This window comes from Plectropomus leopardus, chromosome 9, assembly GCF_008729295.1.
Source record: "Plectropomus leopardus isolate mb chromosome 9, YSFRI_Pleo_2.0, whole genome shotgun sequence".
NCBI classification, from domain to species: domain Eukaryota; kingdom Metazoa; phylum Chordata; class Actinopteri; order Perciformes; family Serranidae; genus Plectropomus; species Plectropomus leopardus.
The window spans coordinates 14,106,740-14,130,521 of NC_056471.1; the positions used below are offsets into that span (position 1 = coordinate 14,106,740).

The 23,782-nt window shown below is 39.4% G+C and overlaps 4 protein-coding genes across 5 annotated transcripts; 3 read left to right on the forward strand and 1 right to left on the reverse strand.

Annotated features, from left to right (window-relative positions):
* Nucleotides 1-293: 293 nt before the first annotated feature.
* Nucleotides 294-7,471, forward strand: si:ch211-153b23.7. Of its 2 annotated transcripts, none has more exons than XM_042493401.1 (7): nt 294-567; nt 3,984-4,134; nt 4,574-4,717; nt 5,536-5,664; nt 5,784-6,026; nt 6,282-6,410; nt 6,809-7,471. In XM_042493401.1, exons 1-7 carry the CDS (start codon nt 425-427, stop codon nt 7,034-7,036), a joined length of 1,167 nt encoding a protein of 388 aa, XP_042349335.1. In that variant the 5' UTR covers nt 294-424; the 3' UTR covers nt 7,037-7,471. The 2 variants fall into 2 exon arrangements, with proteins under 2 accessions (XP_042349335.1, XP_042349336.1); XM_042493402.1 differs by having other exon boundaries at nt 6,285-6,410; nt 6,809-7,469.
* A 3,216-nt stretch (nt 7,472-10,687) lies between these two features.
* Nucleotides 10,688-12,504, forward strand: zgc:174917 (uncharacterized protein LOC565650 homolog). The gene is made up of 6 exons (XM_042492793.1): nt 10,688-10,998; nt 11,233-11,467; nt 11,551-11,642; nt 11,988-12,127; nt 12,217-12,321; nt 12,418-12,504. The coding sequence occupies exons 1-6, from the start codon at nt 10,869-10,871 to the stop codon at nt 12,502-12,504; spliced, it is 789 nt and encodes a 262-aa protein (XP_042348727.1). The 5' UTR covers nt 10,688-10,868.
* Nucleotides 12,505-13,859: 1,355 nt separating this feature from the next.
* Nucleotides 13,860-15,550, reverse strand: si:ch211-153b23.5 (uncharacterized protein LOC321177 homolog). The gene is made up of 5 exons (XM_042493649.1): nt 15,471-15,550; nt 14,905-15,017; nt 14,590-14,761; nt 14,297-14,498; nt 13,860-14,214 (listed from the first exon to the last, which is right to left on the reverse strand). The coding sequence occupies exons 2-5, from the start codon at nt 15,010-15,012 to the stop codon at nt 14,022-14,024; spliced, it is 675 nt and encodes a 224-aa protein (XP_042349583.1). The 5' UTR covers nt 15,013-15,017; nt 15,471-15,550; the 3' UTR covers nt 13,860-14,021.
* Nucleotides 15,551-16,382: 832 nt separating this feature from the next.
* Nucleotides 16,383-20,880, forward strand: si:ch211-153b23.4 (uncharacterized protein LOC335392 homolog). The gene is made up of 9 exons (XM_042493699.1): nt 16,383-16,437; nt 17,047-17,160; nt 17,271-18,947; nt 19,383-19,482; nt 19,631-19,779; nt 19,879-19,991; nt 20,077-20,166; nt 20,276-20,398; nt 20,499-20,880. Exons 1-9 carry the CDS (start codon nt 16,383-16,385, stop codon nt 20,703-20,705), a joined length of 2,628 nt encoding a protein of 875 aa, XP_042349633.1. The 3' UTR covers nt 20,706-20,880.
* Nucleotides 20,881-23,782: the final 2,902 nt, after the last annotated feature.

Genomic DNA, 23,782 nt, shown 5'->3' on the forward strand with positions numbered 1-23,782 from the left:
CATAAGACAACAGCTCAGATAATCGGCAACACGTACAGGAACAAGCATAAACGCACAACACAAAGACGCACACTTCCTACACTGTGTGGAGTTTCCCAGACTCTCCAAATGATGAAAAAAAATAAGTGTTCTGTGCAAGCATTTTGAATAATGTACAACTACACTTTGTAAAGTACAAAACATTTCTACATTTCACCACAGAGGGACAGGCCCCTCTTATACATAAAGCTGAAATGGTGCAGTGCTACTTCCTATTCTCATTCTTTGTATCATGTGCCTCGGTGTCTCGCCTACTTCCTCTTTTGCTACGTATCAATACTGACAACGCTATTTGCTTTCCACATCCTCAGCAGACAAACTTCGCTGCGTGTGCTTTTCAGCATTTTGAATTTCCTTTCATGAAGATCTGAAGACTTGATCAGCCATGGATGGAGACGTGATGTCTTTGTTGTCCTCCTCATCATTATCATCCTCAGCAGCCACAGGAACAGAGAAAGATACTTCAGCAAAGAGTGACAGCAGCCTTCCTCAGAGCCAACAGGATCACAAATCAACTGAGGAATTATGGTATGTATGTTTCTGCATTCATACAAGGGTGGACACAAAAAACAGGAACAATTTCATATTACAGCTCCACCAGCTCCAGCCTTAGATAAAAGCTTAAACTTAAATCAACACCTCTCTGACTGTCAACTAATGTTAAACATTATACATTTTTATTGTGGGGATATTTCTTTATGTTTTACAAGGATTCCTGTGTTTGTGTCCGACCCATGCTCTTACCAAGCTTCCTGAAATATAAGACCAATGGAGCCAGTGATAGATTGTAAGGTTTCATTTTTATTATTGTCTTATTAAACTGTATCAAATTCTTTTTTGAAACCCACATTATGGATAAATTATATTTCTTATCACGTTTTCAGAGATGCTAAGAGAGTTAATTAAAGTTCAGTGAGAGGAGGAATAAAGAGTGACTGCGGAGTTTCCCATGAGGTCATAAAGATGAGCTTTAGTTCATTATTTCACAACACTGATACTTCATCATTTTGGGAAAAAAGCTATTAAAATGGCATTAACTATATAATGTCAAGCCATCAACCTGGAAAAGTTTTTTTCTTCTATTATGGTAACTTCTTTTATCTAGGTGATTAATGACGTGGTTTTTATTGTGGGCGAACTTTTCAAATGCCGTGACCATGCTATCTATACAAATGATTACTCTGCCTTAAAATAACCATGTTGAAATAGTGAAACTCCACACTTCTCTCCCCTGTAAAAGGATCCAATTGTGGCCATAGACGGGTTACGCACACAGACATTTCTAGAGCGATATTTGTCAGGGTTGCTACCAGCAAGAAGGAAAGATATTATCTTTCTCTTTATCATATGCCTTGACAGTGAATTACCATATTGCTGCTGGAAGCAGTGGCATTTTGGTGTCCTTCCAAGACGGCATACGATTGAAAAGTTTGTGAAACTGGGTCAGACAGAGTGTATCTGCTGTCAGAGAAGTCGAAAGAGAAAAGGCTGTGTATCAGAGAGACATGGAGCATGGTGTGGTCCCAATAGGATGGCTGACTACACAGTGCTGACTTGCCAAGACAGGGTATTGGGCATGGGTGTGTTAGTATTTTGTGCTCATACTGGCCACGAAATTTAGGCTTCATTTCATTTGTTTCATTTCAGCTTCTGACTTCATCTTACACTTCCAAAACTGCAGAACTGTCAGTTCTGTGTGGGTAATTCACTCATTAGTGGCCGCAAAAAGCCTTCACTGAAGCTCTTTCCTGCCTTGTTGAACTTGATGACAGATGGTACAGAGTGGAGTTTTGGAAAAATATTTTGACTCTGGGTAAAGTTCCCTTTTATGTAATAACTCTTTTTGATTATCTGTTGAGACTATTTCACACAAACTCTAATGTATCTTTTGAAAATAGCAGTATATTCTGTGGAGAACACAACCTTGCTCTACAACAAAATATTTTCTGAAAATGTCATCTTTTTGGGATATAATAAAAATCCCCTAGATCTAAGCTTGACAACAACACATTATCCTGTGGCTTATAGAAGTTTCCTTAAAGAAAATTTAGAGAAACATACTTGTTCCCTTTCTTGCCGACTGTAAGGCAGGAAGAGTGATACCACTCAAATGCCTGTACATGAAATAGTCAAAAGCTACAACCAGCAGCCAGTTAGCTTAACTTAGCATAAAGACTGGGTTCTGAGGGAAAAAGATAGCCTGACTGTTCAGAGGTTAAAAAAAAAAAAAAATACACCTAAATCTCATCGCAGCACCTCTAAAGTTTTCTCATACTGGTTATACTTTTCAAACTTGTACAAAAAGTGTAAAAATGTGTTGCAATTATATAGCTGCCTGATAGCAGACAGAATTATCAAATAGTTACACTCCATTTCCACCCTCAGTCTGACATTGCATCCAATCTAACCCATTTCCGGGGGGGTGATTTTCCCTTACTAATCACTACAACATTTCTGCCTAAATCCATCATCATATTAAGTCCAAACTGCATACCTGTTTTGCCAGGCTTTTAATAGTGGAGAGGCACAAAGTAAAACAAACTAGGATTTGGGGTAATATTGAAAAGACATGTCAATGTAGAACAGCCCCAATAGTAGCTTCTATCTTGTCTGTGGCACTTGCCATTGTTGTTGTTACTCCTCATTGGTTCCAGCTAATCGAGTCCTCCCGCAGCTCTCATTGGTCGTGTTTTATTTAAACAGAGACACAGCTGTTTTATGTCAGGAAGCAAAACGAGTCAGTCAAGTCGAACTTGACTGACTCGTTTTGCTGGGGAGGTGTCAAAGGTTTGGACCTGGGCAAATTTTATAAGTCACCACTGCCCCCACAACCCCCTGTAAAACTACAGGGTTTTTTAAAATTTGTTTGTTTGTTCTTTACTTATCTTTAGAGCCAAAATGCTGTTTCTGTTTACTGCCTTTATGCTAAGCTGGTATCTGTCTTCTCATTTAACTCTCAGCAAAACAAAAATATAGAGAAAGTGCTAACATTTCCCAAAATGCTGAACTGTTCCATTTAGCTTGAGAGAGCAAAGAATTTCTGTCATCACACAGGGGCCTGTGTGCATTGAAAACGGTTCGAATTTCATATAACATCAGTATCTTGTCAGGATGACTTGCAAAAAATGAACTTTGTTAATTTGGCATTAAATAGATAAGCATCTTCTGATTTTTACTGCCTTGAATACAAACAAAAAATTGTGTAACACTGGTTTTCACATAGCAGGACACTGTAACGTAAGTGGATGAAAGCGTGTGTTTGCGAGGGAGTTTAGCCTTAAGGGGGATGAGAGGTGATCACACATTGTGCTCCTTGTAGTACTTAGCTTTCTGAGGTTACAGCAGTCATACAGTATGTTTGTGTGAAGAAGCCCTGGGGGCTTCATGCAGAGTTGTGTGTTCTTCCATGAGCAGATTCCCCCTTGGCTCTACATCTCCGCTGCATCCCTTTCAGCTATTCCTTTTAGACAAGACCTCACAACAGGGCTGGTAGAATGGAAACTAGTTTGACTAATTAATCTCTGCACACATTTTCCTATTTTCTACAAGTGGTTCAATAAAAATCAACATTTTCCTGGGATCATCACCCAAATTGTTTCCAGAGGCTATTGATATGCAAATGCGTCTAATAGTAAACAGAGATTCTGATTGGCTCGGACTCTACCTGCAGAGAAATGCACCACCAACACTGTGTGTGTCTGAGTGTCTTGAGTGCATAATGTGGCTGTGCATGCATGTGTATGCGTGGGCGTGCATAATAGCTCCGACTCGATTCTCTGTAAGTGCACTCTATGCGAGTGGGTGTTCAAAAGTACCCTGACGTTCTTTTGTGCGCATATGTGTTTGCTTATTAATGGAAATCCTCTGTTAATGTTCTTCATTATGACTTTATTTATGGCACTTCTTCTCTGTAACTGTATCTGTGTGTTGGTGTGTGTGTGCAGGACAGAGGATGTGAGTCCCGTGGGTGGCAGGCTGCTGTCCACAGAGGAGCAGGTCACTCTGATCACTGAGAGTATGACTGTCACCTCCACCGACCAGGAGAAACTGCTGCTGCTCAACAAGAACACTGAGCTTCGCAGAGTCAACAAAGAGGTACAACATCACCTTAAACAAGTGCAGATTCAATACAGGTCCACATTTGTATGGCTGATGTTGGCAATTACATTTAGTGCTTTCTGAAAGCCAGAGGAGGACTGTGGGCGTTGTGTGAAAACTGCTGCTAAGCTGTGAAGAATCATCATTGAAGTTATACAACCATAGCTTCTTAATTCTAATTAGATGCTGCTTGATAAAAACATAGAGAGATGGGGGAAAATTATTACCTCAACTGATGTAAACTGCAATTTATTTAGAGAGTGTGAAGAGTATAGTGGCTCACCTCACTGACCTAAATTCACTTCCTGATGCCCACGTTGTTGCAAGGACACACTGAGAATGACGACAGTAATGATGGAATGAATGATGCTGTCGATGGCTGCAGTGGAGGCCATGGCATTGATGATGATGATGATTTGACGATGATGTGTTCCAGCTGATGAAGCTGAATGAGGACTGGGACCAGGTGTATCGCACAGCTACGCTGGGTTTACAGCACAGACTGGAGGCGCTGGAGCTCGAGAACACTGCCATCAAACAGCTCAACAGCAGATTGCTGCTCAAAGTCGATCACCAGCAGGTAAACAAACAACTAGTAGGCTATGTAGGCTACAACATATTGAAGGACTCCTGAACAGTGGGTTATTGTGGACAGTAGGCGGCAGAGATAGGACCAAATCAGCGTTTTGCAAGTCACAAGCTTTTCACTGAAGTCCCAAATCAAGAAAAGCAACTCCCAAACTTTGCGTTTTGAGCGCATTGTTGAGCAAGTCACAATGTGCCTCTGCAAATGTAATTCCATTTTGATAACAGAGTAATATAAGTTAAACTTTAAAAATTGCAAATGCTTTTTTAAAATTTGTATTTATTTGTTAAAGTAAGTTTGTTAAAAAGTTACTAAACTGGGGCACCTGGTGGCTCAGTGGATGGAGCAGGCAGTCCATGTACAGAGGCTGTGTCCTCACTGCAGTTTAGCATTAGCTTGCTATAGCCCTTTTTACAAAGAGATCACGCTATAGGGCTGCTACAAAGTCCTGAAAGCGTTGGCCTCTCGTGTGACATACAATGTACATCTTGGCAGTGCTTAATAAACAAAACTACTGGCATAACGTTGTAATAACAGTTGTCTGTTACATGGCCGTTGATATATCCTCTGCTCAGAGGGTAAGGAGCTCTGGAATCTTGTTGTCCTCATTTGTGGATATTTACGGCCATTGTTTTTTTTTTTTTTTTTTAGTTAGCTGCTGACTTGTCAAGTCTGGGGCATCAAATCTGTGGCTTGATTCTGACTCGAGTCCATGTCATGCTTCCTTGTGTCCACACCTCTGGTCGCAGTCATAGATGCTGGAAGATAACCAATGGGCTTTGTGAGGTTTACCACTGTGTTTGGAATTACAGAGTGCAAAGGAGTACTATGAGCAGGCGTTGATGCAGGAGCTGAAGAAGAACCAGGAGCTGCAGGAATACATCAGACTGGTGGAAAGCAGGATGCACCACCCAGATAGAGACTGTACACCTGCCAAACAGGTATGAAACCCATCAGCGGGTCTGCACACCTGATCAGTTTTTACATTTTTATATCTGTCAGTATTCTCTTATTCATGATATGAGTATAGTTCATTACTGTGTCTCGTGTCTTATTAAAGGGCAGCGTCAGTGCTGTGATGTGTAGTCCTGTGTCCAGCCCCAGCACTAATCCTCCCAGAGGTCCAGACCTGTCTTCTAGTCACAATTCTGGATATAGCTCCTCATCCTCCTTTTTCCCAGCTTCTTCCAGCCCAGAGGCAAGGCAGCAGGGAAAAAGCCAGTGTACCTCACTGGGAGCATTGGGAGTCTCACAGCAAGAAGTGAAGGATCTAAAAGAGCAGCTGGGGGCTCTGCAATGCCAGGTAGGACGATCTCTTCAGCACAGCATCAACAAAAATCTTCCCTTTTCTGATGAGATGAGAGCAGAATTGATGTCAACTCACTGTTGCCAGGGAAAGATTTGCTTAATGCTTTAACTTGAATCAGATGGTGAACTGCACCACCAAGTGGTGGCTCTGAGCTGCTCTGAAATGTGCTCACAGGCAAATAAGAAAGTTGGTAGATCACAAGATATGGCTTGGATATTGGCTCAGTGCCATATTGATGTCTTGTGCCAGCAGACCCAGATTTATGAAGCAGAATATCAGACAGAGCACAGTGATCACAAGCACACGCTGCAGGAGAACCGCAGGCTGAGGAAGAAGCGCGAGGAGATGCGCCAACAGGTGGCACTACTACAAGAGCAGGTAGTGTTTTCATTGTCTGTACACTAATGCACGGAAATGCAAAAATCTGCCAAAAGCACACACTGTCACAGACATGTGCTTTCACTTTCACAGAAATGATGAAATGCATCTGTGGCATCTTGACCCAAAAGCAACAAAACAATAGTGTGATAATATATTCAGTACTGCAATTATTTTGATAATCAAAATGTTGGAGAGCATAATTTAGACGTGGTTAAATACAGAGTGTCTGGGTAGTTTTGTGACAATCCAAACATACTACAATAACTAAATATGGTGATGAATCCACTTTGAGCTGATCCCTGAATTTCTGAAAGATTTTTGTCACTGAAATCTCATGTTTTCTGTTTGTGTGTTTTGTTTTCATTTTACTGTCTGTGGTTGTGACATAACAACAGCTCAAGGTTTACGAGGATGACTTCAGACGGGAGCGGTCTGACAAACAGATGCTGCAGCGGCTGTTGCTGAAGAAAACGCCTCCAAACAAGGACCCTGTGCTCATCCACCGCTGCAATAATGAGCAGCAGCCATCAGGGGGAGACAAGAGGACACAAAGTGGAGAGAAAAGAAAACAGCACCACCCACTCTGCCCCAAGCATGCAAACAGGGACAAAGAGTTAAACTGAGGGTCAGAGAACAAAAAAGCAAACATCATTCACAGCCAAATAAGTTTCAAATAGTTTGTTTTAAATATATGAATTTAAACATTTTTGCAGTTTTTATTGTCCCTCAAACTCACTGACAGCACTTTTATCAGATTAATGTAGACAAAGGAATGATACTATTAATGAAAACAGACCGACGCGTGCAAATCTGAGGTCAATCTGAGGCACATAACTTGCTCTTTCAGGGTTCTGCCTAGTACCGTGTATAAAAAAGAAAGGTTACAATTTAGTTGTGGATTATAGTCACAGTTTTTTCTGTATATTACTTTCCATAATAGTAGCAGCTACCAAGTGTGGTACTTATATATACTATATTTTACCTATATATATATTTAATATATCTCACATTTCTTCCTCTAATAAATTGCTTTCTCTAAAGTTGATGTTTGTTTATTCAGATTTTAGTTATTATCAAAGCCATTAAAAATAACATAAACAGACAAAATAGTTTAATAAACATAATGACTGATTTAAGCAAGCTGGCAGTTTGTTACCTGCTTCAACGTCTATGTCAGAAGAGGCCACCTCGCTTATTTCTAATAATTGTTATTATTGTTTCTTCTTTATATTGCATTTCTTCTTTTATTTCTCATATGGTGCATTACTTTGAGGTCTGTAAAATTATTTCCTCTCAAATGTCTTGGCTCATTAAAAAACAGACACCACACAATAAAAGTCAATGACATCAGAATGTCAGACAAGGAAGCTGCGTTTGGGTGGGTATCCCCCAGAACAGCTGTCAAGGAGCAGACGGTCGCCTCAGGAGTGTGCTGCTGAGTTAATATTTGCTCTGACACTGAAGGAAGCGGTTTACGGTTTACTGCTACTGTTTTTCTGGTCATTGGCCCACCTCTGAATTGAAACTATGACTCATGTTAACACTGATATTTCCTGTGTTTCTTATTTTCTCAGCATTCTCGGAAAGTTCGCCCTAAGAATTTTTAAAATATTCCGTAACCTTTTTTTAACACATAAGGACAGCAGGAGGCAGCATCACATACTAAAATGTGGAAGTTATAATGTGGATGCTGCTGTTTCTCAACCACACACAGACAAGCATCTATGTGGTCAAACAGGGTTCATGCACAGTTTTAACAGACCTTTGTGTATCTTGCCAATTTTCTTCCTCGTTCCCTGTTAATTGTTTGTGTGTGTGTGTGTGTGTGTGTGTGTGTGTGTGTGTGTGTGTGCGTGTGTCTCTGTGTCTCACTCTACTCTGCACTAGCACGGATGTCTGAGCCTGGCTCACTCATTTGGCAGCAGTTACAGGCCTATAACTGTTAAACAACTCTTCAGAAATAGAGAATGGCTGTATTTTCAGTGGCACCTCAAAAAAAATTTTCATTGGCCAGATGGAGCCACTGAAAATTTTGGGATGGTACACCAAAACCAAAAGCCATACCTGAATTTCAGGAATTCAGTTATACTGCTGAAGTATACAGGCAAGTTAAAAACTATGTCAATATGAGAGTTAAGGTCTCTTATACTGATAAAATTTAGTTTTTAATTTTATATGGGTGCAGTTAACATTCTGAGTTCCACAACAATCCTGTTTTAATGTGTTATGTTTCTGAAGCTATATACATGCAAGTCATTGTTCTTCCGATAGGCTGGTTATATTTTTCCTTGAAAGGAAAACATACAGCTTTATTTTGAAGGAGTACAATGATTGTAAAAACATCACTGAGAAGCCTTCCATTTTGTGCATTATGCATCTTGCAGGGGTGGCCAGTGAGGAGCCACTGTGTATTTTCCATAGTTTGTTATGCTTGCCATACATAGAGTGACAAGGACATGCTTTATTACTATATACTAAATACTACAAATTTTCACTACATAAAATGTAAGATTCAGCTTAGTTTTCCACTCTATTTTCTCTGACCAACTTTTAATCAGCATTTTACTACAAATGATAAGATTTAATATGTCTACTGATATTCTTATACATGTATAAAGATATAAAGGGTGGCTGTGACCCAGGAGGCAGGCAGGTCATTTTTTTACTCACAAGGTTGGTGGTTTGATCCCGGCTTTTCCTGTCTGCAGGTAGAATTGTGTCTTTCAGCAAGATACGGAACCTCAGGATTTTATATTTTTATTTTTGTTATTTAACCTTTATTTAAACAGAGAAGGACATTGAGAGCAAGCTCTCTTTTACAAGGAAACCCTGGTTAAATTACTGATACAAACAACAAAAGCACACTACAGTATACATTGACAAAACATGAGAAATGTTGCTGATATTAAAGTGCAGATTAAACAATACTCAAAGAAAACAAAACGTTGCTTCCAATGGACAAACAGCATCTTCCATACCAGCTCTGTCACCGTTAGTATATAAAAGTGTGAGTGAATGGGAGGCAAATTGTAAAGGGCTTTGTCCTGCAAAGTAGAAAGGCAAATTGAAACTGTAGTAGCAATGATTTCCAGAACAATGATTATAATAACAATTGAACAAAAAGGAAGCTGGCAAACATTTGAGCCAATACTGTGGAAGGAGACAGTAGGATTTCACGCTCTGTTATTCATTATTTTCACAGTGTCGTCCACACGCTCATACATTAGCACACCCATTGCACGCAATATGAAACATATCTTTGTACTGTGTGGTCAGTCATTGTTTCTCTGAATTCCAGAGAAGGAAGAGAAAAGTTTAATATAAGATGGTGATGATTGGAAACAATAGTCAAATAGAGTACTGAAAACATCATATCAGTTTGGACCAGTTTCAAAGTGAAGGGCAGCTTCCAATGTAGCCTTGATGCAAATCACTGCAGGACTGATTTTATGATGTAAAATACAATGTCAATGGCCCTGTAAATGGAGAGTACACAAGTATGCTTCTCCAGAAAAGAAAAGGTTTCATATTACTTTAGTTAGTAAACCCCTTTGAATGGCCCACCACACCTGGACTGCACGTCAGTGCAGAGGCAGGGTGCATCACAGTCATGGGTTTCCCCCTTTAAATTAGTTTTCTTCAGGATGTAATATTCCCACATGTGATGTCATTCGAGGATATGGATTAAATGTGAAATACTAACAAAGGAAGAGGTGTTCCCAGAAGGTGCTCTGTGCAGTATATATAATGGTTTTCACAGTGAAGCTTGGCAGCATCCAGAGCTCAGACTCACAGAGAGAGAAGACTCAACAGCAGACAAGTATGGAGACAATTTAATACTTACTGCAAAAGATAGAGTCATGGATAAAACTGCTAAATACTGTGTGTGCATGTGTTTATACAGTAGTTTTTAATCATTCAAAACTCTGATTTTCTACACATGTAATTGTGTTCTATCTATTTCTTTAAGTTTAGCACATTATAAATGCAGTAATTTGACTGTTCTTGTGTTGATATTCAGGATCATGGAGGCTAAAGGACAGTTTTCAGTCTTTACCTTTTCCACTTTGTTGAATGTCATCCTCTTTTCCTGACCTGTTTTAGTCAACAGATTATGCATCTTAAAAAAGAGTCTCTGAACACAGGCACTGAGGTGTAGTTGCCAGGGTTATATTGGTCTTATGGGGCAGGAAAAACAAGGTGGTGTTCAGTGCGATCCAAATAAATGTCGTCAGATGTCTTTTTTCTGTGCTTATATCTGCATGAATCAAAATTCGACTTGTCTCAAATCTAGATTGAAAACACAATGTTAGACAGAATACTGACTATAAATAAATGTAACTTTCTCCTCTGTGTTCGTCCCCCTTAGCTCCACCTCCTCCACGAACAGTCTCTACCTTATACATTTTGGAAGCAGAGGGCCCGAGGCATCAGCAGTGAAACTATCCAGCAGAGATGACAACATCCACAGCTAAACTGCAGGAGCTCTACAATCAGCAGGGTTTCCTCTCTGCACTGTCTGTGTTGAATGAGACAGAGCTGAGGGAGGCCAGGTGTGCCTTTTCTGAGCTGGAGAAAGAATTTGGTAAGCAGACCTTTCACATGATGATGAAGGAGAATGAGGCGGAAAGGGATGAAAGGAATAAGAGAAAGAATGTCTAAGTGAAAACAATAACTAATATAAAATTTTATCAGCAAGGTGGTTTTGTGTAAAATGTGGACTCAAATTTGATGTCTGCATGCCATTTTTTGTTTGATTTTTTTTTTCCATCTTGTTTAATGAATGTTAGTTAATGGGTAAATTATGTATTTGTTCTAGGTGAGGAGTACACCCAGTACAGCCTCCACAATGTTCACCGTCAATACCCATGGGTGAGTGGCCTGACCAAACACCCTAAAATCATACAAGTGATGGAAGCCATCCTGGGCCCTGACGTCATCCTGCTGGACTCACGCTTCATCTGTAAATACCCAACACTCAAACCTGACATCCTGGAGAAAGAAGGAGAAAACAAACCTGGACTTCCGTATGTGGCCTGGCATCAGGACATGAGGTAGATTCACATACTGAAAAAACACTAAGAGGTTTTGTTTTGCTTTGTCTTGTTTCCTCTAACTATACTGGTTTTGTTCGCAGATACTGGGGTATTGCTGGTGGCCCTGTTCTGTCCGTGTGGCTCGCTTTAGATGACTCCCTGCAGGAGAATGGCGCCCTTCAGGTCATCCCAGGTACATCCAGCTGCTCATTCGTGTTTCTTGTGCAAGTTTATACTTTCTTAATCTTTTTTGTTTTCTAATTTTGTAAATTAGTTTTTAATGTGGGTCATTGCAACACTTCTCAATCAAAAGTGTTTTGTATGCCTCACAGCTGCATTTGAGTCCCAGATTTGTAATTTTCTTACTTGAACACCTGTCCCTAAAAATGTCTCTGTCTTTAGCCACTGTCCTGGTTGGACCTTAGCTAAACAAAAGCAGCATACAAACTTTTCTTGGTTCCCATCAAAGACTATATAAGTGTTCAACAGTCAACTAGCTGCTTCACTGACTGGAACATGTTGTCTTTGTGCCCTGCAGGTAGCCACTGCGCTGGCATGTTGCCCCATCGTCAGGCCAGCCGCCCTGGAAACATGCTGTCGGTCAATCAGGAGATCCCAGAGGAGCTGGTGCATGCTGATGAAGCTGTCTTGTGTCCTCTGTTAGCTGGGCAGATGTCTGTGAGTTTCATTTTTTCATTGGAGATGACCAGATTATGAATATGTTTAAGTACAACACAAGGTGAATTAATAATCATTTATTTTTATAGATTCATGACGGACTGCTCGTCCATGCAAGTGACGCCAACACATCCCAGAAGAGGCGCTGTGGGTTTGTGATCCGTTATGTTCCCACCTGTGCATATCCCATACAGGTGAGATGAACATGAGTACAGATTTATTGATATATTATGTGCAGGTTTTAGTTTTATAGACTGTGTATTGATCCTGATTCTTTTTGCTGGTGTTAGGATGCTGATCGTCCCAGGAAATTTGCTGCAACAGAGTTGGTCTGTGGAACAGATCACTTCAAAAATTTCTCCAACAAAACCACATGAATACTTCCTGGATGTGTCCTACTTTCAAGAGCAGTTACTTGTACGCTTTACTGGAATATTTAAGCCTTCTTAAAATCAGATGTATTTTCTATATTCGTGAAAAACATTCTTCAAAAGATTGTTAGACTGTTATGGTAGTTTGTACTTAATAATAATGTACTTTGTGGTGTTGTATGTTTGTTGTTTATTATTGTCTCAACTATATCAATAGATGATCAATTAATAAAATATAATTTTAATGTACAAGATGCCTGGACATTTATGTTTCCATAAATGCAATTAATTTGAATGTTTTAAACTGCTGGAAAAAACAAACAAACTAAAAACATCAAAATACCCTAACACTGGTCATTCAGTGAATCTCAGTTTGATCAGTTAGATCAATGAGGTATTGACGTATGATCCAAAAGTGAAGGTTTATCCGTTATTATTAGGATTTGGTAATACAATTTTTTTTTAAATTCTTAAAATCCAACACTTGAGTGATTCTGTCACTGCTTGTTTTAGTGTGAAATTTGCAAAATATCTTCCAATAAAATCAATGTTAATTAAATTATTTCAGTATTACATTTTAGTGAGGTGTTAGAAAATTGTTAGAACTATGACGTATTCTCGGAATTTCCCCTGAAAGTGGAAACTAGGTCCAGGTAGAGAAAAGTTATTGAAGAGAGATCCCAAGGTGAAAACTGACTTTAAAGCTGCTTTAGAGTTTCTGAAGCAGAGGAGAAAATCAAAGAAAGAAAAACTGGTGGGAGAAATATTCTCCAAACGCTGGATGACAGTGAGATAATGAAATGCTACACATTAGATTGTACTGGGATAATTTTTGTGGTTGATCTCATTAGAGATACACACACATCTCCCACTCGATAAAGTGAGATGCATCATTGATTTAGACTCGACTCCACAAATTAGTTATTTCTTACCCAAAATAAAATTGTCTTCAAGATTGTCTTTGTTTTGCATATCTGATGCACATGTTACATTCATATGTTCTTTTTAGGACAGAAAAGACTATTTTTTCCTGCTCTTGGTAACAGATATTGATTGTTTCTTGGGAGGAAATCTTAGTTCATCCAAGAGAAATTCAGAAATAAGGAGAAAAGATTAAACAACATTTAGAATCAGTATGTATCAACATATCTATTTTTGACAAGACTGCCACAGACACATTGCAATGGGCTTTAAAACAATCTGTGCACTTAGTGTGCACACAGTCTCCTCAATGATAGGCACAAACACAATATGCAGTATAAATATGGGTGTCTGAGAATATTATCCCACAAATATTATGTTGCAGATTATTATTATTTTTATAATTTCATTGTTATATGTAATTGGAAATAAATGCAATATTGTAATTTGAGTATTTTTATTGAACATCTCAAAACAACATATTGACAATATACCAGACAAATGTCTAAAGACAAGAGTACTGACTTAAATGCAACAATATGCTTCTATATGCTTTTTCAAGTCAATAAAAACAAAACGTGCAGTATGTAGTAAGAGACTTCTTAAGCCAGTTTCAGTGTCTCATTAACCATGACTCCTATTCCATCAAAAACATGATGAATGGGAGCATTGCACATGAATGCAGAGGTGGTGACCAGCTTGTTTTTGACATCAACGTGTGCTTTGTTCACATCTGTGTTGACGTGTTTGCAGCCCATCTCCTTCATGACGCCTGCTGTCTGAGCATATGGCCACCTAAATACAATAAGAAAGGGAAAGTTAGATTGATTTTTTTTATATCCATAGACATCAGATGAGGACAAACTATGCCACGCACTTTTCACACTCTTTGTCTTGTCCCACTGTGAGCTCACAGCCAGGCAGGATTTTGGCAGCGAGGACGGGGGAGATGCAGCACATGCCCAACGGCTTTCCAGCTTTGTGGAAAGCCTTGATGAGCTTCTCCAGATGCGGCTGTATGGTGCAATCCTTGTTCTTCACTGCCCAGTCACTTAAGTTCTTAGCCACACCAAAGCCCCCTGAAAGAGAACACACAGGATTCATTTAGGATTTCACAAAACTGGTGGTGGAAAATATTTGACTCTATGGTATTTATTCATGACTTGGTACCTGGGATGATGGCGGCATCAAATGCTGAAACATCTAACTCTGCCAAATCAGTGATGTCACCCCTGGCAATGCGAGCACTTTCCTGCAGGATGTTTCTCTTCTCCTCCGTTGGTTTCCCCTCACAGTGGTTTACAACATGCATCTGATCTGCATTCGGAGCAAACATCTGTACCTGAAATGAAGAATGTCAAACTTAGCCTTTATAGCTTATAGCTAAATAAATGTTTTAATGCCCTTGCATTCAGAATCCAAACGTTTTCTGTCAAATAACAGATGAATACACTGTGATAAGTTTGCTTCTTTTCTTTCCCTTACTTTAGCTCCAGCCCGACTCAGATGGACAAGGACCGCTGAGGCCTCGTGGATCTCTGTGCCGTCATAGACTCCACAGCCTGAGAGAATAACTGCAATGCGCTTCACCATGGTTTCTGCAAAACACAAACATTTGGTATGTCTATAGATATACAGATAAAAAATAACTTCTCGAATTTGATATTATAAAGTGTGTATCCACTCTCTTTCTGCCTGTCAGACATGATGCTGCTCCTGAGACACCTGTTGCTGTTCACATAAAAAATGCACAGAGCCTGGTGACAGAGGAGTCACGGGAGTGCTGCTGCTGCTAGGTAACACTGTTGACACAGAGCAGTTACAGGAAGAGGTTTGACTCTGCTGCCCTGAATAAATACGCATTATACTGCAAAAGGAATATGTGAAACTTTTTAGGCATTTCATCAGTTCCCTCATTCACTTCGCAGTGCTACTTTATAGTTAATCATTACTTTATTGTCTTAAATGGACAAGTTTGTTCCTAAAATAGTAGGAGAAAGCACTGGCTTAGTTTAAATGACAGAAGTGAAGACAGTGTAGCTATATCTCACCTTGTCTACGTAGAGTGGGTGTCCTGCTGGTGTGTGAGCGAGCAGTTCAGCAGAGGTGAGCTGCCTGAACTCTGAAGCACTCTTTATAGTCCTGCCTGCCTCTCTGTCTGTGTCTCCTCCCATTATTTGCTGTCCTAAAAGGGTGACATCATGCACCTGAAAGATACCCAGTAACCGTGTGTGATATTTACGGTCAGCTTTGGAGATTAAATGCTGAATCATTCCTCTCAGTTCCTCTTTCCTCTTTCAGTGAATAAGATGAATGTAATGGGGGAACATGATAAGCTTATATCACTGGGTTATATTCAATCCTCTGTGTTTGAGAAGTATATGAAAAAACTGGTTAATGTTACATCAAACACATATGCATGCTCCAACTTTTAAATAAGGTTGTTAGATACATAAAGATACACAATTTGATATATGACTAGACTAAATAAAAACAAACAAAATAATAACTGGTGCTTTATGTATAATAAGAATATGAGTTTTGTCGTTTTTTGCATTTAATGGAGCAGTTTGAGAAAAAAAAAACAATAAGACATCAATTACACAAATTAGTTATTTTAGTTGATAAAATTTTAATAGTTAATAGTGATAGCCAACGTGAAATTATGATCGTGTTTTATACAAGAACAAGTACTGTTGGAATTTTGACTAAATACAATCACTGTGTTCATCGCAATTCACCTAGATGGTTTATATATCCTAATGCATCATAATATCGAGGTTACCTATCAACTTACTTTTGGATATATAACTTTCGGGATCATGTCTTGTTTCTTTTTCTTCTACTGTGACGCACCTGTCGGAGTTTTTTCCCGGTGAGGCGCCGCTCAGGTTTCTCCTGCGTGCTGACGTCACGCAGCTCTATAAAAAGCAGCCGCACGGATTCAGAAATCAACTCCTGCGATGGCTCAACTCACCTCTCTGCATGTCTCCGTTGGCATACTGGGCATCTCTGGCGGTAAGGTTTTATTTATAAACGCCAGTTATGATACATATTTGTTTGCATTTCTGACAGTTGTACTAAGCAGTAATAAACATAAACTTTCTGCTGTTGTTTTATCATCACAAATTTCATTTAAATGCATGCTGTGTACCTAGGTTTTTAAACTTAAAACCTAAATAACTAAAACGAGGAGCCAGGAACTGATATCATATCATATCATATCATATCAGATAGATAGATAGATAGATCTAATAAATCCTTGTAGATGCACACATTCTTAGCCAATGAAGCTGATTCTGACATTTATTATCACATGCTTTTTGAAAAAGCATGTTGTAGCACGTTGAAGACGTAAAAACTCAGAATTAAAACCTAAAAAATACAAAACAAGTATGTTCCTAAAAGCAGTCACTGCCAAATCTATTTTTACTGAATTATTTGGACATAATCATGTGAGGAAATAGAAACAGGGGAACTTTTCAGGTAGTCACAGACACCTGCTCATGCCATTGAAGGAGACAAAAATCACATCTTTTTCATTAAAGTGTAAAAACAAAGTTTTTTTGTTTGTTTGTCTGTTTTTGTCAGTAAAAGATAGATAATTGGTTATGTTTGGACGTACAGGTTCTCTTCTACTTTTGGTGAACAACTATGCCAGCTCACCTGAAAAAGACTTATTCCCTTACACTGCACTGGGGATTCTGCTGCTCATCATTGCAGCCCTCTTAGCTTATGCAGGTTGGTACCGATGAATGCTTAATACATTTTGTTCAGTTCATTCACTTGGAATTTTGGGTGATGTACTTGTGTGTATAACTCCTCTGCTCTGTTTACTTTTTCTCTCTCAGGTGTCCGTCGCAGTCTGTCCCACGCCCAGCTGTTTTCCTCTCTGTGTCTGACTGTCTCTGCTCTGTGGTGTGGTTCAGGTCTGGTGTACATCCTGGCAGGACAGGGGGTGCTGCAGCCCACACAACTCAGATCCTCTCTTGTCCCAGGCCTGGCAGCATTTACCTTAGCCCTGCTCATCATAGGCGGTATAGCACTTGTTGTAAAGAAAGCAGTTTTGTTTCTCATTGCTGTTGGTATTAGTTTAGCATGTGCCCATCAAATTGCCGGTTTGTCAGCTACAGATTTTGGTCAGTCTGCCACAGCTGCTAACTACCTTATTGTCTGTCTGGTGGGTGTTTACTTTGGTTTTGGACGTCTGCTGACCACCATTACTCATGGGAAAGTGGAGCCTCCAGGAACAGGCCTAAAGAGGAAAGCAGAGCTTAAAACAGAGCAGAACCAGGGAAGCAGTGATGCAGTGTCTGTAGGTTTGGTGATGAACTTGCTGTCCGCCTCTGTGCTAGCCTGTCCTCTGTTAGGCGTGGTCCCTCAGCTCTCTGTCGGTCACATCCCCTGGCTGTGGACAGCTGGAGTCTTCCAGCTTGGCATGTGTGTCCTCCTGTACCGAGCCATGGACACAGTAGCTGCCACTTTTTATGGCTTCACTGCTCTGCTAAAATTTGCAGAGGGCTACAGCGCACTGCTATCATTCTATGCAATTCAGCCTTTCTCCCCTGTTCCCTTCCCTGTCGTCTTCTCTGTGCTGTTCTGCATCCTGGCTCTCTTCAGCTGTCAGAAGAGCTTGCTGGAGGGGCTCTACCACTTATTCTTTGCAGTGTATTGTATTGCAATTGCAGCCCAGCCGCAAGGCTTCTTCCAAGGAGGCACACAGGGTGTACAAGGAGCTATATTTATATTCACTGCTGGCGTGCTTTTAATTACCACATTCAATATGGTCTCCAGGACAAAGATTCCCACAGGGCAGGGCTACTTCAAGGCTTTAGTAAGCAGGATGCAAGGTCTCACTCTCAGAGCTCATGATAAAGAGTTGCATGCACCTCACCTCGGTTACTCTAAGTATGCAGATGCAGAGGTGTTAGGCCACGCCTGCAGTGTGCTGGCTGCATTTGCCATCACAGCCACAGTTGGTGACAGGGATCCTCTGTCTGTGCTGGTTCTTCCCTGGGTTGTGGTGGCTGGAGGTGCACTCCAGCTGCTCTGCGGCTCAGTAGCTTTTGCTCGAGGTAAAACCTTTGAGAGCACAGTTTTTATTCTGTATGGAATGATGTGGGCGGTGTGGGGGTTGACACGATTTGGCGGCCTGTACAGGGAAACCAGAAGCTTTAACGTGGCTGTCGGGATGATCAGCTTCATGCTGTTTAACTGTTTAGTGACAGCTGCAGCACTGTTTCTAAATGTGGCCTGGTTTGCTTACGCCCTCACCTTCCAGCTCATCCTGATGAGCTTCCTGCTGGATGCAGTAGGTGCACTGCCGTATGGTTATGACATAGGAGTCACTATCATCTTTGGTCTCGTCAGTTTTTATTGTTTCCTTGCACACATTTTCAACAGCACATTCCAGTCCCCCCAGATCCCTTTAGGAAAACCTTTAGTCAAGCTGAGTGGGGTTGGAGGCGGCGCAGATGTCTGTCCCCATTTATCAGCCCGCAAGGCCACGTCCGTCCAGCAGATTGCAGGTGAGAACCTGTTAAAAGAAATCCCTGTTATAGCATTTCACTCATGCAGCCAGTACTAGTACTTTAGTACTTTATGTACTTTATGGCTTGAGTTGTGATAACAAATCAATGGTCCTTTGCTTTCATTAAGTTTATTATTTACTTATTTAGTTAATAATTACATATATATATATATATATATATATATATATATATATAAAACCATATATATATATAACCACTATTGTTAGCATTATTAGATATTTTTGTATTGTCATTCTTTTAATTAATTAATTATTTTGTTTATTGTATTTTTTTTTTTTAACCTGTTTATTTATTTATTTGTTTCCCAATTTATTTACTTTTTATTTATTCTTTAAAAACAATCAATTATGGTTTTTAACAAAAATACACGGTTGTTTACATAATGCATTTTTATACCTCTTCCATCTGCAGACATCATGAAAAATGGTGGCATATGTGGAATGCCTACTGACACTGTCTATGTGCTGGTGGCAGCTTGCAACAGGCCTGACGCAGTTGTCAAAGCTTACAAGTGAGTATCTGTTTTCGTGAGTGGGCCTTGGTCTGTATTCATTTATTGATTCACTCTCATTACGTCAAGTACATGTGAAGAAATTGACAAATAAATCTGACTTTGACTTTGACTTTGATTACTCTCTAATTGCTGTGTTTGACTTCAGGGTGAAGAAGCAGGCGCAGGACCGACCCATGTCCCTCTGGATCTCCTCTATCAAGCAGCTGGAGCCGGTGCGACACCTGCTGAGCCCTCTGCTCCTGGACTTCATGGAGGCTGCGTGGCCCTCCTCCATTAGCATGGTTATACCCAGAGGTAGGTGTGTGTTTCTGGATGCATATTTGTACATCTAAGATTGTGTGTGTGCCCGTGTGCATGATGAGGGTTTCATGATCATCATATTGGCTTATGTAGGCCCATGGATGGACACCTTTGGTTTAGGAGATGCTGCCAAACATATTGGGACTCCACAAAGCATTGCAATCAGAAACCCAGACTGCTCTGTGGCCACACACCTCATTAATCAGGTAGGGCTTGTGGTAATTAATCACAACAAAGTCTTAAAGTGAGTGAAATTAAACTTAAACTAAATATATAACCATTTGTCTGCAGGTGGGTCCCATCGCTGTAACCTCGGCCAACCCTACAGGAGAGGCAGACACAACTCACCACAACCAAGTTTATGCCAAACTGGGCAAAAAGGTAAGGGCAATATTTCAGTGTTATTACATCCAAGAGGCACTGGAGTTTTTTTTTTGTTGTTGTTTTTTTTTTTTTTTTGCTGTAAACTACATTTTTTTTACCTTGTTAGGTAAATGGAGTGTTATGTGACGGACCCTCTCCAGAAAACATTGCATCTACTGTGGTTGACTGCACCAAGATTGAAACAGGGCATATTGGTTTTTTCAGAGTGGGTCTAATTCCTAAATCTAAGGTAATATTAAAAATTCACTCTTGTTCTATACATTCTAAACAGTTTAAGTTCAATGTATGCTTACACTTACAACTGCTGCTTTTGTTTATGTGCTGCAAAGGTTCTTCAAATCTTCGAGGAAGTCCAAAAGCGGCACAAACATGGGCAGACAAATCCTGCTTTTGAATATGACTTGCACCTACCAGATGCACAAAGGGACAAAACTTCAAGAGAGGATGACACAGCAGAGTCAAGAAGAGGAAGTCAAAACTCAACACCATCCACAGTTTCACCTGAACAAAGTCCAGTCCTCAGAAATGGTTCATAGAATCAATGCACTGTTTACTGATGCTGCCATATGTAACTTAAATTAAGATGTACACACTATTGTTAAATGACAAATCCATGCACAGCTGTAAATGTAATAACTGGCATATTGTTATTTTTGGAGGCCTCATATACCATCACATTTTTGCATCTGCAAACTTTAAATTGGTGTGAAATTTCTGCATATTTATATACATACAATATACCTATATACATTTATATTCACACAGACTCAGTGCGCTGTCACTTGTCATATGACTAAATATAATGTATTTACTTTTTGTTTTTGCAATATGTAATATATTTTAATTTGTATTTGTGTCTGCTCTTTTTTAAAAATACATGAATATATTGTGTATACTTTTCTATAATAAAATATGAATTTAATTTAAAATTATTAAAATTAAATAAAACGTTGTTTGTTTGTTTTTTTCCTATTCTATGAAACACATTTAGAATGAAATTTACAGATCATTGAAAGTTACCTGATTGCATTGTACTTGCCCATAACGGGCAATGTCATTAAAAATTCATTTGAAAGGAGTTGATGCATGAGGAAACATAGCCACAGTAAGTGTTTATCACACAATTCAAATCTAATTTCAAAATGAGATAACGCCCATTAAAAGAAACGTTACAAGGGAGATGAAAAGGGACTGGAACACAGTGAATATTTTACAGCCTGTAATTTTGCAAAACAGACTGACATTTCATCACCACCGTGTCTTTATCAGAGTCAAAGACGACAGAGCACGAGCACTATCACTTTTACTATGATACATCCATGCGACAGAGACTTCATAGGCGGACTTTACCATTAGGCGAAACAGGCATTCGCCTGGAACCACGGGCCTCATAAAATTCCGTCTAGGGCCCCATAAAATGCCCTCCATTTATGCCCTCTTTTTTGCACATTTATTATGTTTCTTAAAAATTCACTTTGCAAAAATTGCATCGGAATGCCTAATTCATCAATAACTCATGTCTCATGTCAAATCTGTCTGCCCCCCTCACCCCCCTTCAGTCTGCGCTACATGGACTATTCCATAATGCGCATCACCTTACTGCGCAGCGCGTGTGCGGAAATGATTCCTGCGCGCCAAGAATCAATTCATGTAAACACAACACGGACAGAGAGACAAGTCGAGATAAACCAAGAAGCGAAGCTACGAGAGCGGTTCACGGAAATAGAAGAAGAGGGAGAAAAAAAGCAGGAGTTTTTAACAAAACCAGCTAAAGGTATCTACCTTTTTCACAGCAGTGCCGGCGGGAGCGTCTGTCTACAGACACCGACCGCACCGCCTCCTCACAGTGACGTTAGAAAAATGAAAGATGTGATAGCAAGATGAGCTCTCGTCTTGTCTTGTGTGGTATCCTCACTTTGTAGTTGTACAAGATACAGTAAAACGACGATCAGCCTCCCACCTAAATGATGATTTTAAACAGAATATAAGAACCATCCAAATAGCTAATTTCGACACTGAACATTGTCAGTTTATATCAGGTGAGCAGCTCACATTGGATAACTGGTAGGCCAAGATTTCAAAAGAATAATACCGTGGAAAGTCTCTCTCTTTGAGGTAAAAAAAAAAAAGTACCTGATTTGGCCGCTTGCTGCTGGATGATGTGCAAGGAACCCTATTTAAAAAACAAACTCTTTTTCATACTGGTGGCTTCAGATTTAAGCTCATAACGTGTTAGCATGGTGGGGTCTTCATATGATATACGCAAGAGACATCCAAAGAAAAAATAGATAAAATTGATAATACATATGAAAGTTCAGCTGGATAAAAGAATCATATATAAATCATGTCTAATGATGACTGATTCAAGTGGACATTGAAACAATATGGAAAAGCAATTTGGAACAATACCAACCATAAAATACAAGATTTTAAGTGAGCAGCCATTTCAATTAAATTAATTAAATTCAATTAAAATGTTTTTTTTTAATTAATTTATTTGTTAAATTGGCTTCATCTCATTTTGGAATAAAGCTCTTTAAGCACATTGAAACTGAGGGTTTAGTAATTTAATACATACTGTATGTGGCCATGTTTCCACATGCATTTACGCCTTTCTCAAAAAAAAAGCTTTGTTGAATGTTTCGGGGCAGGACGATTAGATTGTTATTATTGCCATTACTTCATAGAGTCTGGTCAGTATCACTTCACCCAGTTTCAACCCCACAGTTTTTATTAGTAATAAAAACGTCTGTGAGGGTTTGCATGGCTTTAATCTAGAAACCATGAAATCACATCCAACATGTTTATTCGTGAAACCACAAAGGATATAAACCAGTTTTTCCACCAAATTGAGCTAGTTACAAATATGATATATAAATATATGTATTCATTAAAAATGGGATAATTGTAAAGGTAACATGTCAGTTGATGTAGCATTTGTTGTTTAAAACAACTTCAGTGAAATTCAACTGTATAACTATTACGATTCAGGATCAGGATTCAGGATGAGGGTTACATGATCTGCAGATGTGTGAAAAACATGGGTTTTTGTCACGTGATAATTGATATTAATCTGACTAAGAAGGTTTTACCAGAATGAACACCTACAATAATGCAAAGTGAAAGTTTCTCTTATCTCTCCCTTAGACTGAAATCTTAAGCAAACATGGCTGTTTCCTGATTTGTTGTCAGTAAACACTCTTTTCTTTCATTCAGATGATAAAAGGCCTTATTTAATAGCAATGAAAACAAGTGGAGCACTTCAGCAAAATAATTTACTTAACTATTTCAACACACACTGCCCACTCAATAACGAGGATTGTCATCTGTAGATATTATGAGTTTATTATGGATTTGAATAGAGTTTAGCGATTGGTCAAGACAACACCCTGTTTCATAATGGCTACAAAACAGGCTTTGTTACAGCTGTGGAGAGTCCCCAAATTTAAAGAATAGTTTCACAATTTTTAGTCAGCTAAAGTCTGTCTTTAAATAATAGTCAGGTACAAATATGAGAAAGGAGACATGTTTTACTTTCTGAAATCAAATGATTTTCAAGTTGAAATGTAGTGGAGGGGTAGCTGCACAAAGAGGGAATTTGTACATAAAAGGG